We start from the raw sequence: 17,413 nt of genomic DNA, 5'->3' as shown, positions 1-17,413 counted from the left end.
TTTGGTGACATTTTCTTTTTAAAAAGAAAGTGTATATGGATGATCTTTTGTGTCTATTATATCTTAATATTAAGACGTAAATAATAACTAGGAAATTTTTAAAGTTATATTTATCTTGTTTACATATATTGCGCTAAACCCACATACACATAAATTAACAAAACTTTGTCATTAAAGAAACAGAAAGGCTAGATTTTTCTCTGATAAATCAGAACAAATCTAGCACTTGAGGTCTCACATCTGCACCCTGAAGATGAATACTCCTGCATCTCTGTAGTCACAACCCTGGTGACAGATGACCATGCACCTGCCGCTGTGTCTATGAGCAGACATAGTCCCAAATAGATTGAGATATCAAAAATGATTTTGAAAATCTAGTAAATCACTTAGGGATTTCTTATAGTGTTATTTAAGCATTCTAAAATCAATTACATGAATTTAAAGAAGGAATAATTTTTAAAAATTATATGGTTTTTGGAGTCCAAGGCACATTAATAATAATTTGTAGTAGCTAGTCCATATTGAGATACTGTGTGCAGACACTGTTCCAAGTGTTTTACTTTTATGAATACATTTAATCCTCATAACAACCATATGAGGTAGATACTATTTTTATTCCTATTGTGGAGATGAAAGTGCTAAGAGATGTTAAGAAACCTGTGCAAGGACACATAGTTCGTATGGGTCAGAGCCAACATTTCAGCTTGGGCAGCCTGGTTCCAAAGCTTGTGCTCTCCACCACTAGACTCTGGGCTGTATTTAAGCCCCAAAGTCACTTACTCATTTGACAAATTAAGTTAATTTATCTTAAGGCTCACAGAGGCTTTCCTTTCCTCCGTATACAGGAAACATCCATGCAGTGCTTAATATATGTGAGGTACTGTTCTAAGTGCTTATACAAATCAATTATCCCAACCTGTTAAATATCTGACCTGTCAGAGAGCTGAGGACTTACAAAAGCACCAGTTACCATCTGCTGATGTAGCTATTTCTAAATAAATAACTGGATAGCTCATTCCACCAAAAATCTGAGGAGTGTTTTCCCTGCTGTTAATCTTGTGAAAGCAACTCTGTTTGCCTATGTCCCATCAGTTCTTTTTTTCTTCCTTGTACACATGGAAAAATGCTCCCAAGATTCTTCTTTTTTCTTCTTTCTGGACTAACTTCAATTGATATATGGATGGCAAGATGCTGTTAAAGAATAAGTCAGAAATGCTTCTTAACAATACAACATGCATCCTGAAGCTAGTTCTTGTGTGTATAACAATATTGCCGGTAAGTTCAGATACATTCAAACATGTTTTAAATGGCAACTCTTCTTGTTAATGATAATCCTTTGTATTATTATTTACAAACCCAGGTTGGAGTTCAAGGTATATTGTAAATCCATGCTTCTCCATTCTAGCCATTGAATGTCCAGCCATCAGTCCTAGAATGTTGAAGCTCTTAATTCTCAGGGAGTGGTATTTTGCAACAAGAGTTACAGGTGCTTCAGGTTATTATATATAAGTTTTTGGCAGCCCTAGCAGCTCCTCATATCCTGTGAAAAATGATGTTCCTTGTCTTTCATTGGGGGAAACCATTTATAAATACTCATCTTATTAGTAAGTATCACAGTTTCTCTTGTGAGTGAGGAGTTGGTGTTATTGCCATTTGCTATGTTTTCCTCCCTCAGGGTAGAGAAAGAGTTCAGTCACTTGTATGCAAAGACCACCTTGTGATATTAGATTGGTCTGAGTCAGAGGATTTCTTGACATCCAGAAAAAGCACGGATCCAAACCACATGACTATAAATAATATACAATATGCAGGCATTTCAGCTTCGTGTGCCATGGATATAGTTCATAGGCAATTCACACTAGATACCAGTCTTTGAGGCAATCCATTCTCGATACTGAGTCACTCTGGTGTAGACCCCGGGTTTTTTGGGAAGAGCACATGATTGTCCCCAACTTACTATACCAACTAAGTACCAGATGTCATGATTATCATAAACCAGCGGCCCACCAGAATCGCCCTTGAGAAAAAACAAAAATATATTTAAAGTTATTAACTCTAGTTTAATTTAGGAGGAAAGTCATTGCAATCATCTCCCTTCCACAGGAAAAAAAAAATTGGTACATGGAGTAGGCAGCCATACTAGAGATAGATGATATAATGTTTCTCTGAATTGAGTTAAAATTTTGTCCTAAACATTAAAATGCATTGTTTTCTAGAAAGGCTAAACCTTATTCACATGGAATGGTTACATTATTTATGGTTCAACATCCTTGGATTTTTTTTTGTTAGTTTGATTAGACACTTCATGCATGGTTTAGTAAGTATGTATAAGAAATATTAAATATGAAGTTAGCATTTGCAAGCATAGGTGGAAAGTTTGGTGATCTCTAAATACTGTTAGCTAGACTCTATACTATAGATCGATTCTTGGTCTCCTTGTCTTTCATGAACCTAACTCTAATTTAAGCTTGCTTGCTTAATTTTATATAAGCTCTCTTAAATCTGTTTTGGAACAAGGACAATTAAGTAAATAAACAGATATACATGTAGAGGTTGAGAGTGTGGTCTTGGTAGTTGAACTGCTAAGTTTCAGGACTAGCTCTATTAATTACTGGCTGTATGAATTAGGGTAAGTTATTTCTCTGTGCCTCTTCCACCTCATTCATTTATTCTTTTATCAACTACTTATTGAGTTCCAACTATGTGTCCCAGGCATTTTGGTGGGCATTGAGGATTCAATGATGACTGAAGGTGAATGGTCCCCATACTTATAAACTTGAAGTTTAGGTTATAAAAACAATATTAAAGCCCATGAATAAATGCAAAGTGACAACTATGATAAGTGCGATGGAAACATACTCAGGGGAATGTGACTGGTCAAGGAGGTCAGGAAAGTTTTTCCTGATGAGATGTAATTCAGCTGATATCTAAAGGATTTAGACATGAAAAGGAAGGTGGGGATATAACATGTTCTAGGCAGAGGAAATGGCACTGCAAATGCTCTGTGGCATGTAGGAGCCTGGCATACGCAAAAGTCTGGGGGAAAAAAAAAAACGAGGACTGAAGAGAAGACAACAATGGGGCAAATGGTGTGTGCTGAGGCTGGAGAGGTCAGGAGAACAAGCCCTTGAGGAACCCTGTGGGTCTTTCTTAGAAGTTATATTTTCCATCTTAAGACTGTGTTAGGTAATACAGTAGTAAATCAGATAGACCCCCCAAAATCTGTAACTTCCTGAAGTTTATATTCTAATTTAGTGGGAGAGACAGACAATAAACCATCTAAATAAAATATATTGTATACTGGATGGTGATAAAAGCTAAAGGGCAAAATAAAACAAAGGACACAATCTACATACGTGTGGCTGTATAAGTTCAGGGGGTGAGGAATGACAGGTTGGGCAGTAGCATAGAGAGTGTGGCCTAGGGAGCAGGAATAGCTTGAGATGCAGGCAGGAAGGATTGAAGATAGTTGTTAAATAGGAAGATTTAGGGAATTAGTATTTTTGGAGATGCAATAATTTTTGGTGACAAAGCTCAAGATGTGACCCTAGAAATGGTGACTGAGAGGAAGCAAAGATCATTTGGGGTTAGAAGGTCTAGGAACTAAGAGTCCAGCATTTCAGTGGGTCAGTGTTAGTACCGCAGGCTTGGGATGGAGAGGAAACCTGTTTCAAGTGTCAAGGTCATTGAAGAGTGAGAGGGACAAAGAGAGAGACTTGGAGGCCAAGGGATGAAAACAAGATGCATGAGAGATGATGACAAAGCTGAATAAAGTGGTTTTCAGAGGACAGATTTCTCTGTCTTTTGTTTCCAATTTTGTTTAAGAAAATAATAGAACAGAAGAGTAATTGTTTGAACCAGAAATAGGGAGCAATAGACTTTAATCTCCTAATTTGTAAAATAAGCATAATAATAACACCTCTTCAAATTCACTATATTAAATTAAATATTATATATAACGTGCTTAGCACTTGGCTTGGCATACAGTAAACACTCAATACAAGAATTTTTAATATTATGATATTAAATAAACTGAATTCTTCGTGAATTGGATGATTTTTTTTTCCTCTCTCAGGGGAAATATATGCCATGCTAGAAATAGCTAATGGAAATGTTCTTTTCCAAGTTTTGACCTTGACTTTGGACTTACCTTACATGCATCTACTTTTCCTTCCATGAATCCAGCACATAGCATTCCTGAAGTGATCAGGCCATCATATACATCCTTTCTATTACACACATTAGTACTTATGGTTTCCACCCTGGCTTGCCGAAGTTTATTTTGTGTGGGTCCTATTACACAAACATACACATACAAACAAAAAAATGCGTTCTTTGAATATAACTGTATTTAAAACATGAAAAACAAATATGTTGTGTATTCCTAGGAACAAAAGCACAAAAACAAAAGATTACTTTATTAACATTAATTATAATTCATTATTGCCTAATTTATGTTCTGTTTCATAAATGCCTAAATGCAAGGAACTATAAACATACATACCCCAATATTATATCATATTTGTGAATCTTCAAGTTATTAGAACCCCTACAACTATATGTAATAGTCTGTGTATACACCTTTTTTTTCATGAGAAGAGGGTTCACCCCACTCATCTTGACCAACTGGTACCCTTTTCATATAAGGAAATCAAGGCTCAGAGAAGTATATTTATTTTCTGAAAGATATTCAAGCAGAAACCAGTGCATGAGCTGCACAGTGCTACTTGCCCTATTCTATGCTGTAGTGTGTTATTTAGGGATGTCTTAAAGCATGGGAAACAGAACCAGTGCCCAAGATATGCCAGCAATCTGATGCCAGTATGGAGCAAGGCTGGAGGTTATGAAAAGGAAAGGAAGTAGCTTAAGACTCCAGATTGAAGCTGTTGGTGAGTAGTCTTAAACTAGTTATAAGGGCAGAGAACATGAAAGGAGACTTATAACAACATCTCACAAAGTCCAGTTGGACAAGCATGGGGCATTTGGGAAATTTTACATATAATAGAGTTCTGTCAAGTAAAGAAAAGCCAGGGGTGCCTGGGTGGCTCAGTCGGTTAACATTTGCCTTCAGTTCAAGTCATGATCTCAGGGTCCCGCATCAGACTCCTTGCTCAGCAGGGAGTTTGCTTCTCCCTCTCCCTCTGCCCCTATCCCCTGCTCGTGTTCTCTCTCTCTCAAATAAATAAATAAAATCTTTTAAAAAAAGAAAAGCAAAGGGGAAAAAAAAGCCAGGTTAAGATATATTAGCATTTTTCTCTTGCTTTCTTCAGGATGATCTTTGACAGAACCTTAAACATTTCTTATTTCCCACTTTAAAACATTCAATTAATCTCTCTCTTTAGAGTGGAATGTGCTAATAACTAGAAATCTTATAGATTTATAGAACTGGTATCTTTCAACCACCCAGGAGGTGAGACAGATGAAAATAAACATATGTTAAATTAACTAACCAAAATGAAAATTCTCAAAACATTCACAAAACAATTTTAAGCTTATAATCATCAGAAATCCTCACTAAAATGAGGAAACACTTAGACAAAAAAAAAAAAAAGAGAGAGAGAGAAAGAATGAAAGAAAAAAGCTATCATTGGGGATTAGGGTGCCTGGGTGGCTCAGTTTGTTAAGCGTCTGACTCTAGGTTTTGACTCAGGTCACGGTCTCACGGTTGGAGATCGAACTCTATGTTGGGCTTTGCGCTCTGTGCAATCTGCTTAAGATTCTCTCCCTCTCCTTCTCCCTTTCTCCTCACCTCTGCCCCTTCTCCCACTCATATGCATGCTCTATCTCTCTAAAATAAATAAATAAAAAAAATCTTTTTTAAAAAGCTATCATTAAGATTGTGATCTGAAGTATATGCTAACTAGGAGTTTCTACATCTGGGAAATGTACAATTTAGAAAAATTTATTCTCTTGTAGCCCCATAGTATTTTGTCCCTTCTTGTAGCACCTAAAACAGTCTGTTCTTTTCTTCTCTATTAACCTCTCCCCTTTCTCACCACTGCTCCAATTAATTGTGAACTCAAGGAAAGGGACTTGATTCCTTTTACTTTTTTAACCCACAGCTTCCAGTTCTGCTCTGGGCCATATGCACTGGAGGCATCAACATTATTTTTATGAAAAGTCTGAAAAGGGATTCCCTAGGACAGCTCGTTAGAGCTCAAGATAAATTTGTGCTAAGTATATTAGGTTGAACTACTCACCATCATCTACAATGGATCCGAAACCTGTGACAAATACACTTGTTTTAGGTGGCAACTTTAGAGATGAATCTGGAAGGCAAACTCTCTGTACTGTATTTGAAAACTCAACTCGAGTAGTAAGCTGCGCCAAAGCAATGTCATTTTCGTTTGTTTCTCTGTGGTAGTTTTCATGAAGGATAATTTTCCCCAGGCTTCGTTGCACTGCAGGTGGTGTGATCATTGTACCAAAAGTAGCAATCCATTGACTTGGGTCTTTATTTCTGAAAAAAATTAAAGGGTAAGGTTTGTGATGTTTAACTGCATCCTTTAAAAGAGACTGAGATTGTATTTCTCCCAACTATTGGGACTATGCTCCTGAAAAATCTCTCTGGTGAGAGAATTTACAATTGTTGGCCTTATGGCAAATAGAGTTTAAAATATTAATGAGACAAGTGAGTGTATGAAAGCCCTTAAAAATATTTTACATCCACTAAAACTAAAAAGAGCACAGCAACTAAATGGAATTTTCATGCTTTTTTGGATTAATAATTGTAATTGATATAAAGAATCGCCAATCTTTTAATTCCTTGTTTGTTAAAAAGTTTCTCTTTCTTCTATAATTTCAGTGAAACGTGTAGAAATTCATTTTGATTTGTTTTGGATAAGGTAGATACTAGGAGGCATTTTTCCCTCTGTATTAGACACTCCATCCATTCTTACTTTATGACTCATCTTGTTTACTGTGTCTTACTGTGATCTTTGACACAAAATGTAACCTTCCCTGCTTCACAAACCCTTATATGTCCACGGGTTTGTACAGGTTTGTTTCTCTGCCCTCTGCCCATACACTGTCCCCAAAGTCAAGAGCAAAGCAGATCTAACTCAATGTCATGCTGTTAGAGGTTCTCCGCCACCCCTGCCTCCCCTTCCCCACCCTTTGATCTGGGCTGGTCAGTCCCCCTTAGTATTTTTGAGGCTCTGCCTCCAAACAGAAGCTTTCCTCTCCCACAAGCTTCTATCACAAGCAAATTCTATACAGTCCTATTATTTCTTTACCTCCCTGTTCTTCCCCAAAGCCCAGTTCTGTTTTGCTAACTATCCCTGTGAAGAATGACTAGAAATATATAGGAACTTGAAATTGTCTATGTAAAGGAAAATTACATAGAAAGAAATCACACAGAGAAGAATTCGTAAGGGGGTTTCCTTGTTCAGGCGGGATTACTGTGTTGGTGAATCATGAACTTCTAAGTGTAGTGAAAAACCTGAAAGATCGGTGATTTTCAAAGTATTCTGCACTGCCTCAGGGACGAGCAGGCCTGGCATATGTAGGCGTGAGAGGAGGAGAGGGCGTGGGCACCACAGGGACCTGGAGATGGGGAAGACTGTTTTACTTATTTATACTTTAAAGGAAGGTTTTATTTGATGCAGAAATCTTAGGGCTGAAGCATTCTTTTGAAAACTGGAATTCTGGAAGATACAAAGAAATATATGACTTCAGTCCTACTACTCTAATTGAGTAGATCAAGTAGAAATACCCTATCCCGTCATGCACTGTCCACCAGAAAGGGAACCTCATGGAATAGTCTAATTCAATCGGTGCTTTATGGAGAAAGACACTGAGACTCAGAAGTTAAATGGCTTGCCCAGGTGAGTGATACATCGAGTGGGTTAGTGTCAGAGTGAGATGGCCTGCGGTTCCTGACATGCTGTCAGGAACTTTGTCCCCACCCACACTGTTGCACGAAGACTGGGATCATTTTACATGGACATAAAGGTGCTAAGATTTGTCTTAAACACAATTTTTAAAACTACACTATTTCTGTAAAAAAATACACTTACAAAAATTTCAAAGTTATTTGGGTAATTGTGATATAATCTTCAAAGTACACTGTATTTTTTCCTTCACAACAGTATAATGCATTGTGCAATTAAACGGAATTATATCACCCCCAAAATTGAGCCCTTTCTCTCCAAGATCATCACCTTTCCCAACTGTTTTGAATTATCACTATTGGCATAAAATAAGCTCTAATAGGTGATAGATAGATGATAGATAGATAGATAGATAGATAGATAGATGATAGATACTATCACATTTTTTAAAATCCTTCCTTTGAGTCCACAACCACCATTAACTGTCAAATTTCTCTGCTCCCATTCATTTAAAAACTCCTTGAGGGGCGCCTGGGTGGCTCAGTCGTTAAGCGTCTGCCTTCGGCTCAGGTCATGATCCTGGGGTCTTGGGATCGAGTCCCACTTGGGGCTTCCTGCTTGGCGGGAAGCCTCCTTCTCCCTCTGCCACTCCCCCTGCTTGTGTTTCCTCTCCCGCTGTCTCTGTCTGTCAAATAAATAAATAAAACGTTAAAAAAAAAAACCTCCTTGAAAGTGGTATCTAAACTCACGGTATCCAAGTCTTTCTTCTATTCTCTCTTGAATTTGTTCCTGTCCCCGTCATACCACGAATACTGATTTCTCTTATCAAGGTCACCAGTTATCTCTACTTTATCATACTCAGTGGCCGATTCCTGTTAGGTCTGTTGTCACACAGAGACTGCACTGGGCCTGCTGCGACGTATACTTCAATCACTGTATCTTACCCTCTTTACTAGATATTAATAAATTGACATTCTGGGTTTATTTATGTTTAATTTATGTAAACAGAGGTCAGTTATAAACTAAAATGGATGACACTCTCCAAAACAAGTGCAAAGATTGGAGGACTATGTGATCCCCCAAAATCAGAAAGCCTTAAGTTAGTGGAACTCAAGTTCCCCTAAGGCAGAATGCTAGTTATTCTGAGGATTGTAAATGTATGTTAGGAAATCCTTTTTTTCTTCTCTAGTGAGAGAGTGACAATCACCTTAAATTCCTCAGGTCATTCTCATTACACCTCTACCTATAAAGAAAGGTGTAGGCACCTTGGAACCATTTGGGTGTTACCCTTGGAAGAATGGTCAAGCGTCACCTCATATTACCAAGCACAGTTTTCTCTGAAAGGGAGTGTGAACAGTGCCACTGGCCAGAGCTTTGTTTGGAGCTTTTGTCTTTTGAGAATTTAAAAGGAACCTCAGGGAGGAAAGATGGTGTGTGCTTGATCTCTTGGGGCAACAGGGTGCCTGGGTAGGTCCATGTATGTGAATGGACACAACTGAGTCTTAAAAGCTATAGCTGTGGAAGCCCAAGCAGTGCACTCCTGTCAGGTGCTATAAAACCAGTCTTCAATACGGTGGGGGCTGTGGGACAGGTGGCAGGTCCCTCCTGTCATCTACACACCTCTCTGGACCCCACAGCCCACATGAGTTCTTGAAAGAAGAGCTCCAAGAGTGATACCCTTCATTTTTTTCTTATTTATGAAGTGATGGTGGATGTTGACACAGGGAGGATAGAGGGGTTAATCAGGGAAAAAGAATGTTAACAGAAGCAGCTGAATTTTCTCCTTGAGCATGTGGAAGAGTTTATACTTGTTATGTGTATAACAGTCAGTCTTCACCAAAATAATACTATAATAATACTAATACTAAGATACTTTATGAGATAGTAAGAAAGAGAACACTAGTGTCATGACAATATAGGAAAATATGTGCTAGGAACCATAAGAGTGATACAAACCAAACATCATAAATGTTGAGAAAAGAGAGAGGGGAGTGCATGAACAAGGTGTAGAGTAAGCATAATGCATTCAGAAGGCAGAGCAGGATCCATTCTGAATGGAGTAGAGGAGAAACTGGTGAGCTGGACTCTTCCAAGCGCTGAATGGGTGACAATCGATGACCGGGCAAGGAAGACTCACAACAGCCCTGTGAACTTACTTGCGGAAGCAGTGAGCTGCTGTGAGCAGCCAGGTGTTACTGATAAGGCTGGCTCCACACTGATGGCCTGCCCCTATGAGCTGGAGGCTGACTTGCCATGGCCACTCCCCTTCCAGAGCAGTTTCCCTCCCTTGGACAATCCTTTCAGTAGAAGAGGATGCTGGTAAAGGCATGTTTGAAGATGTCATCCTTATTCCACAGCCTGTCACAGAAATATATGTTAGCTTGTTTTCATGAAAAGGAGGAGAAAAAGAGCATATGCTGATTTGCATTGGGTGCAGATGTTTGGCAGTCCATTGTGCCTTCTGTTTTTATCCCCTTCCTAGGACTCAGTGTCTGAGGTTAGTCCATAGGGGTCAACCTGATCCTGTTGAGGTTCAAAAGAAATACTGACTAACAGGTCAAGGCATCCAGTCCGGGAATTAACTTCTCTCTCTATTAAGCATATATGGATAGATAGATAGATAAATCATTTGTTGAGCATTAAAAATATATAGATCCTCTGCTAAATGTTTTAGATTTTATTTATAGCAACACACTTTTCAGATGAAAAAACTGAGCCTTGGAAAGAGAACTTAAATTGCTAGAGGTCACCCAGCTGGTAAGTGACATAAGATTAGGAGGATCTACATCAAAATTTGTGTTCTTGCTCCTGAGCCCAGTACTGAATGCAGTTCATGATTCCCCCTTGACATGAATTTATACATTGTCTTTGCAAGCCTTGAATTTATTTTTTTAAAGATTTTATTTATTTATTCGAGAGAGAGAGAGAGAATGAGAGATAGAGAGCACGAGAGGGAAGAGGGTCAGAGGGAGAAGCAGACTCCCTGCCGAGCAGGGAGCCCGATGTGGGACTCGATCCCGGGACTCCAGGATCATGACCTGAGCCGAAGGCAGTCGCTTAACCAACTGAGCTACCCAGGCGCCCTGCAAGCCCTGAATTTAAACAGTCTTAACAATGACCTTTTTTTGGTTTTCTAAAACTTTAAAGTCTAGTTTCTAAAAAAATTCTGATTCTCTGACAACAAACCCCCAATTTGTTAGAGTTCAAATCAACCTCCATAAGACTTGAAGGCATATTGATATGTTTTATTGATGTGACTTTTATTTTTATTTTTTTATTTATTTGTTTAAAGATTTTATTTAATTATTTAAGAGAGAAAAAAGCAGTGAGGGGGGTGAGGGGAAGAGCAGAGGGGGAGGGAGAGGGACAAGCAGAGTGTGCTGAGCCCAGAGCTTGATGTGGGGTTCCATTTCATGACCCTGAGATCATGACCTGAGCCAAAATCAATTCAGATACTTCATTGACTGAGCCACCCATGTACCCTTATTTTTATTTTTTTTTAAATAAGCTCTATACCCAATGTGGGGCTCAAACTCATGACTCCAAGATCGAGTGGCATTCCTTAATGACTGAGACAGATAGGAGCCCCTATTAATGTTCCTTTTAATTATTTACATTTTTATTAAAAATACTAGTTTCTTTCAAAAAGGAATTTTTTTCAGAAACAGGTTAAAAATATATGTCTGAAATCATATTCATAGATTCATAATAATTCCCTCAGAGTTAAATAGCTCTAGTTTAAAGTGACCATAACATTGAATAGATGGGATTTCTAGGTTAATATAGTGCCATATTGGTAGTGCCTAACACTTCCTCTCCCAACTTCCTCTTAAAATAGGCATAGAAGTAATACCAATATAAATAATATCTACTAGTTTTGAGCCAGGTCCTATATATAGTGTTACATATATTTTCTTCAATGTTCACAACAACTCTCTATGTTAGGTGTCATCCTCATATTGTAGATGGAAAATCTGTCTATGGTATTTTTCAAAGGCAAAGGGAGCAAAATCACCACAACTTACAGAAAGATGAGAAAAAAAGTTATAAATTCTGGTAAAAACTGCAATTTCCAACGGGGTTTGAAAACAACTTCTTGGACTACCCAAGCTCTAACCTGTGAACCAGAATTATGTGGAGAATCCTGGTAAGGTAAGCTTGACAAAGCCTTTGGCTCCCTGCTATTGTGATTCCCCAGCCCAGGAAATAAAGCTACACTGCACTTGTTCCTAACCAAGCAGAAACTATGGTTTAAACCATCCCACTGTGACTCATAAACTCATTTCTTCCTCTGTATGTATGCAGAGGCCACATTTCCTGGCACACCATCCTATCACAAGATACAGGAAAGATGAGAAGTTCTATGAAAACGTAGTTACTCCATGCAGTGGTCTGAATGTGAACCCCTCAAATTTATGTTAAAATCCTAACCCTTAGAGGTCATAGTATTAGCAGGTGGGGCCTTTGGGAGATGCTTAAGTCACCAGGGTGAAGCCCTCATGAATGGGATTAGTCTCTTATTAGAGTCTCCAGAGACATCCCTAGCCCCTTCTGCTCATGGTAGGATGATACTTTAAATCTGTGAGTTGGAAGAGGTGCCTCACTTGAGGCTGGCACATGCTGACGCCCTGATCTGACACTTCCAGCCTCCAGAACTGTGAGCAATAAATTTCTGCTGTTTATAAACCACCCAGTCTATGATATTTGGTTACAGCACCAAGAATGGACTGAGATGCCTCATGAAAACTATTTAAACAGTGAAAGGAAGAACACTGGCATCAGTGAATGCTGCATTCGGTGGCGCAAACAGAAAGGTCAATGTAGTTTTCGGAAACTCTGCATGTTAGAGCAGAACTTAAGCCTGAATCTAACTATATAGCATGGTTAGGGCCCCCCAAATCAGATGATATATAAACTCAAAAAACACATCTCTGAAAGTTATTTTCTACAAAAAATCTTAGGGCATTTGTTTGGTATCAGCCAAGTTGTGCAAGAAAACATGATCGTAATGTAAGGTAATGTAATGTAATGTAATCCAATGCAATGCAAAAGCAGCCAAACATAAGGGCGAAAATATGCAGTGAGGAGAGTACACATAAGAGCTGTCTGTGATTAAATAAAATTCAAGAAATCAAAGGCACATCATAGCAGATATAAAATCCACATGGAAGAAGAGAAAAAGTGACACCAGGCAACTGAGATAAGTGGTTTTGGGGATTACAGAATTGATAAGATCTTTCTGAATGCAGAGGAAAGTGACCCAAACTGGAGCTAGAAATAATGATTGATATGTAGGGCAGAAAATGGAATTCAAATAAATCATCTGTGTTCCTGAGGGAGGGAAAAAAAAGAACAATTGGAATGGAAATCAATCATCAAATTTATAATGGAAGAACATTTTTCCAGAACAAGAAAAAAATAGGATACAGATTAAAACATTCATAATGTCTGGTCAAAATTCAGTGCAAAATATAATTACATCTCAATCTGCTGGCATAGGGTAAAGATTTCCTACATTCATCCCAGGACAATAAAAGGTAACCTACATAAGAATAAAAAATACAACAGTCTTAGATTTTTCCTCTACAACAAAACACTCATAGAAAATGGAATAATGTGTATAGAATTTATATGACCCAATGTATATGACCCAATATAGAATTTATATGACCCAGTGTATATGACCCAATAATCCTATAAGAAGTTGAGATAAAGGAAATGGAAGGGGGAAGGCAGAAAATGTACATGCCAGATATTTCAGCAAAAATGCAAGAAAACAGAAATTTTAACAGAAGAAAACTTAACTAGTTACCACTTTAAAACATTCTCTTGAATTGTGGGAGAATATTAAAATACAATATTAGAAAGATAGTTAGAAAACTTATAATATCAAGAATACTATGTAATTCTTTTTTTTTTTTACTACATCCTGAAAATCATAAAACTTGAAATTGTAGGGGCATCTGGGTGGCTCAGTTGGTTGAGCGACTGACTCTTGATTTTGGCTCAGGTCATGATCTCAGCATCCTGGGATCAAGCCCTGCGTTGGGATCTGTGCTCAGTGGGGAGCCTGCTAGAGATTCTCTCCCTCCCTCTGCCCCTCCCCCACTTGAACAAGCTCTCTCTGTCTCTCTAAAATAAATTTTTAAAAATCTTAAAAAAAAACCCTTGAAGTTGTACTTGGTGTAAATTTATAAATTTAAATGTTTTAAATATTAAAAATAAGCAGTAATAAAAACACCGAGTATTTGGTTTACAAAAACATAAGATGAGCAAAAAAGGCTTTATAAATTCTACTTCTAACTTTTCTGTGGCTTTTATTCATTATCTTTGCTATGAAATGGACAGTTCATTGTGGGTTTTGGAACTTACGGCTGTTGAGAAGATTCCTCATCTTTTTGCTGTCAATAGCTGGAATAAACAAAACATTGAATTAGTTGGTAGAAGAATATGTTCCTGTTTTTATGTGATTTTGTTCAAATGGTCACTACAAGAAATGTTTATTATCCAAAGCATCCATTTTTCAAGAGGGTATCAGATTTTTCATAGCTAAGTAATATATACATAACTCTGATTTGATTTGGTCCAAAATGTATAATTTTACTTTAAAATGAAAAGAGAGCATTTTGTTGTTTTCTGATTTTTTCTATGAGATCTGAAAAAGAAATTAGAAAATTAGGAAAGAATGGTAAGGATAAATCATGTCCCTGATTGCCTTCTTGGGAGCTCCAGTATAATTCGAAGATGCAACCTTCAATTCCCATCACAACTGGTGCTCACTGTATTCGATGTACCAGCCAATGTGTGTCAAGCATATGCCTGATGGCCATTGTTGAAAGGGCAGCTCCAGGGAGCGAAGGGCATCACAGGCCCCTCACAGCCCGATTTCCATCCCTGGTCTACAAAGGATAGGAATTCACTCAGTGCAAGTTGATGGTCTTCTCTCACTGAGGATTCTTCCTCATGGTGAATATTGTAGTAGGTTGCAGCTCAGGCAGCAGGCACCAGAGACATGAAGAAGCTGACATACAGCCAGTCCAGGAACCCCTCCCATACCACTTTATGCCTCCCTTCTGTGACATCTTTTTTCCCTTCAAATTTCTCTTCGTGTTCATTTATGTTTAGTTTCATTGCTTTTTTTTTTTTTTTTTTTGGTTTGGTGTTTGTTTTGTTTTGTTCATTTGGCAGAGAAAATAAAGAAGTATGTGATGATTTCCTCAGGATCACTGACCTCCCCAAGAGAGGGATGTGAGCCCCAAACACTACTAGAGGTTTCCTGGACATTTCACTTCTCCTTATTTAACAGGAGATATGTATGTGGCGGAAGAAAATATTTGTTTATTGAGTATAGTCATAGAATAGAGTTATTCTGATATTAAAACAAACCTGTGTAATAAAAATTCAGAGTGCATGACCAGGAAGTCTGAAAAATAATTTTTTTAAAAAATTGTAAAAATTATTTTTTTAAAAATTCTAAAAAACCCCATTTAACATGTTTTTTATGATGGATATGTTAGCATAAATGATCATGCATTAGGGACAATTATATTATCAGAAATTGAAATTTAATTTGAGATTGCCTTTTATAGAATATTGAAAAATATGCTTTACTTTGGAATATAATTAACACTTAAGGTAGACACCATTCTCTTCATTATTTCTAATTACTTCATGAAAGTTGTCATTAATATGTGCAAGGATTCTATCTCAAAATGGATTTTGAGTATTTTCCTGATTTCTAACAACAGAGAAATTACCTTTAGACAATCTTTTTCTTAAATTCATGGATGCTTCGAGGGGAAAACTTTCCAGTCCAAAGGGCAAGCCTTATTTCTTGGTAATAAATCAGAAATAGCTGCCCTTGAAGTACTTAATCAGAACAGTGAACACAACTGGAATACCTATTGTGTGTGAGATTTACAGGTTAGTGTTTGGGGGGCGGGGTAAGGAACTAAAAAGGCACAGTACCTGACCTTGAGACTTAACATTGAAACACATTATTATGCCTCTCAGCTTGGATTCCAACTAGCTGTGAGGTAGTTTTAATTTCTTAACATTTTGACATTTTCTTCTACTTTTGGGGAAAACCAAAACTTTTCCGATTTCGTTTTGTGAGGAATAAATGACGAAATGAATGAAACATCGTTTTAAGTTGGAAATAATCTAGAGAACCTCTTCATAGATCATGTCAACGGTTCGTCCTCCAGGGGTAAACCTTCATAAGGATGTTTGTTTCCCTGATACTGTAGAAGCTAACCCTGGGAACTGACCCGTAAAGATCTCTGGGAGTCGGAACACCTGTACTTTAGTTTTGGCCCCAAGGCTGGCTAGTCCCACGTCTTATATTTTCCTTGAGTCTCAGCTTCCTTAAAATGGCAGAAAATAATACCTACTCTCTCATGCTTTTGAAAAGATCCAACATGGTATATGGGAAAAAACTTAGAAACCTTAGCAAAAGCCCTAATCAAATATGAGAATAAATTCCTAAAATTAAACTTTGCCTTATAGTGAATTTTTATTTTAGTTTTATTCCACACTGATATGTGTATGTCAGTGGTGAAGTCTTAAAACGGGAGAAGATACTGACCTAAATTCTTATGAAAAGTAAAGAGGAATACAAGGGAATCACAAAGATGGTAAAAGGACTTACATGTGAGTGTAAAGGAAGGTTTGTTTATAGTCAAAGGCAACTGTTTTGTCTTCAGACTTTGATATAAAATCCTTTCAATTTTTTTCTTGATTCGCTCAACACTGTCAGTAGATGGGTATCGAAACATGAGCACCATAAGAATTTTCATGCCGTGTTCATCTGGACTGAAGAGCAAAAAAGCAGATAAAGCCACCTCTCTAATCATTAGCTATTTTTACCTATTAAGATTCACACTAAATTTTAAAAAACAATGGATGAAATATGTGTACATCAAATTTCTAAATTATCTCAAGAAATACTGGCTCAGATATGTAGCTGAAAAAAATTGTTCTTGCTCTTTACTTAACTCATAGCCTGCGAGGGGAGGGTGGGAGAGGAGGAGATGTTCATGAAATCATGCTTTATATACACTTAAACAATTTGCTTTTCAAGACATTCTGAACCATCATAACCAACATCATTTTTCAGTACTGGTATGGCAGAGACAATGCTTTGTGTTCATGAAACCCAGTTACCTTTTCCTCCTGAGCACAGAGCTAGATATCATTTCCTGGCCTCCTTTGCAGTTTATCGAAACTCGAATGAATTCTGGACAATGGAACGTGGGCAGAAATGATGCACCCTACCTCCAGCCTGGCCCCTGACACCTCCCATACTACCCTCCATGCTTTCACTCTTCCCATGTTTGCCAACCAGATGCTGAAGATCCAGTAGGCAATTCCATTCCACATCTCTCCCAGCACCCATGTCCTTGCTGCCACTCCCGACTTTTTGGACTATTCCATGGAAATGAAGTAAACCTTTATTGTATTAAGTCATTTATTTTGGGGGATTTGATGGTCAGTTAATACGTATTTGATAAGTGGATAATTAGAGAAAGCACTTATTAAAGGAAATCTTTTGATAGAGGGATCACATATTATACTATAAT

The 17,413-nt window shown here is 37.7% G+C and overlaps 1 protein-coding gene across 1 annotated transcript in view; it reads right to left on the bottom strand.

Moving 5' to 3' along the window:
* Window positions 1-1,858: 1,858 nt before the first annotated feature.
* The window catches only part of LOC114206694 (transmembrane protease serine 11F), a 94,192-nt gene continuing 78,637 nt past the window's right edge, over window positions 1,859-17,413 (bottom strand). Inside the window, exons 5-10 of the mRNA XM_028100570.2 lie at window positions 16,483-16,646; window positions 14,205-14,243; window positions 9,989-10,190; window positions 6,201-6,460; window positions 4,151-4,293; window positions 1,859-2,017 (exon numbers count right to left, since the gene is read on the bottom strand). Of these exons, the coding sequence (XP_027956371.1) occupies window positions 1,859-2,017; window positions 4,151-4,293; window positions 6,201-6,460; window positions 9,989-10,190; window positions 14,205-14,243; window positions 16,483-16,646 (967 nt within the window). The remainder of the gene's footprint in view (window positions 2,018-4,150; window positions 4,294-6,200; window positions 6,461-9,988; window positions 10,191-14,204; window positions 14,244-16,482; window positions 16,647-17,413) is intronic.

This window comes from Eumetopias jubatus, unplaced genomic scaffold (assembly GCF_037043125.1).
Source record: "Eumetopias jubatus isolate StellerSeaLion01/CBP00866 unplaced genomic scaffold, mEumJub1_p1.0 scaffold_2, whole genome shotgun sequence".
NCBI lineage: Eukaryota > Metazoa > Chordata > Mammalia > Carnivora > Otariidae > Eumetopias > Eumetopias jubatus.
This window is presented reverse-complemented; position numbering and strand designations above follow the sequence as displayed.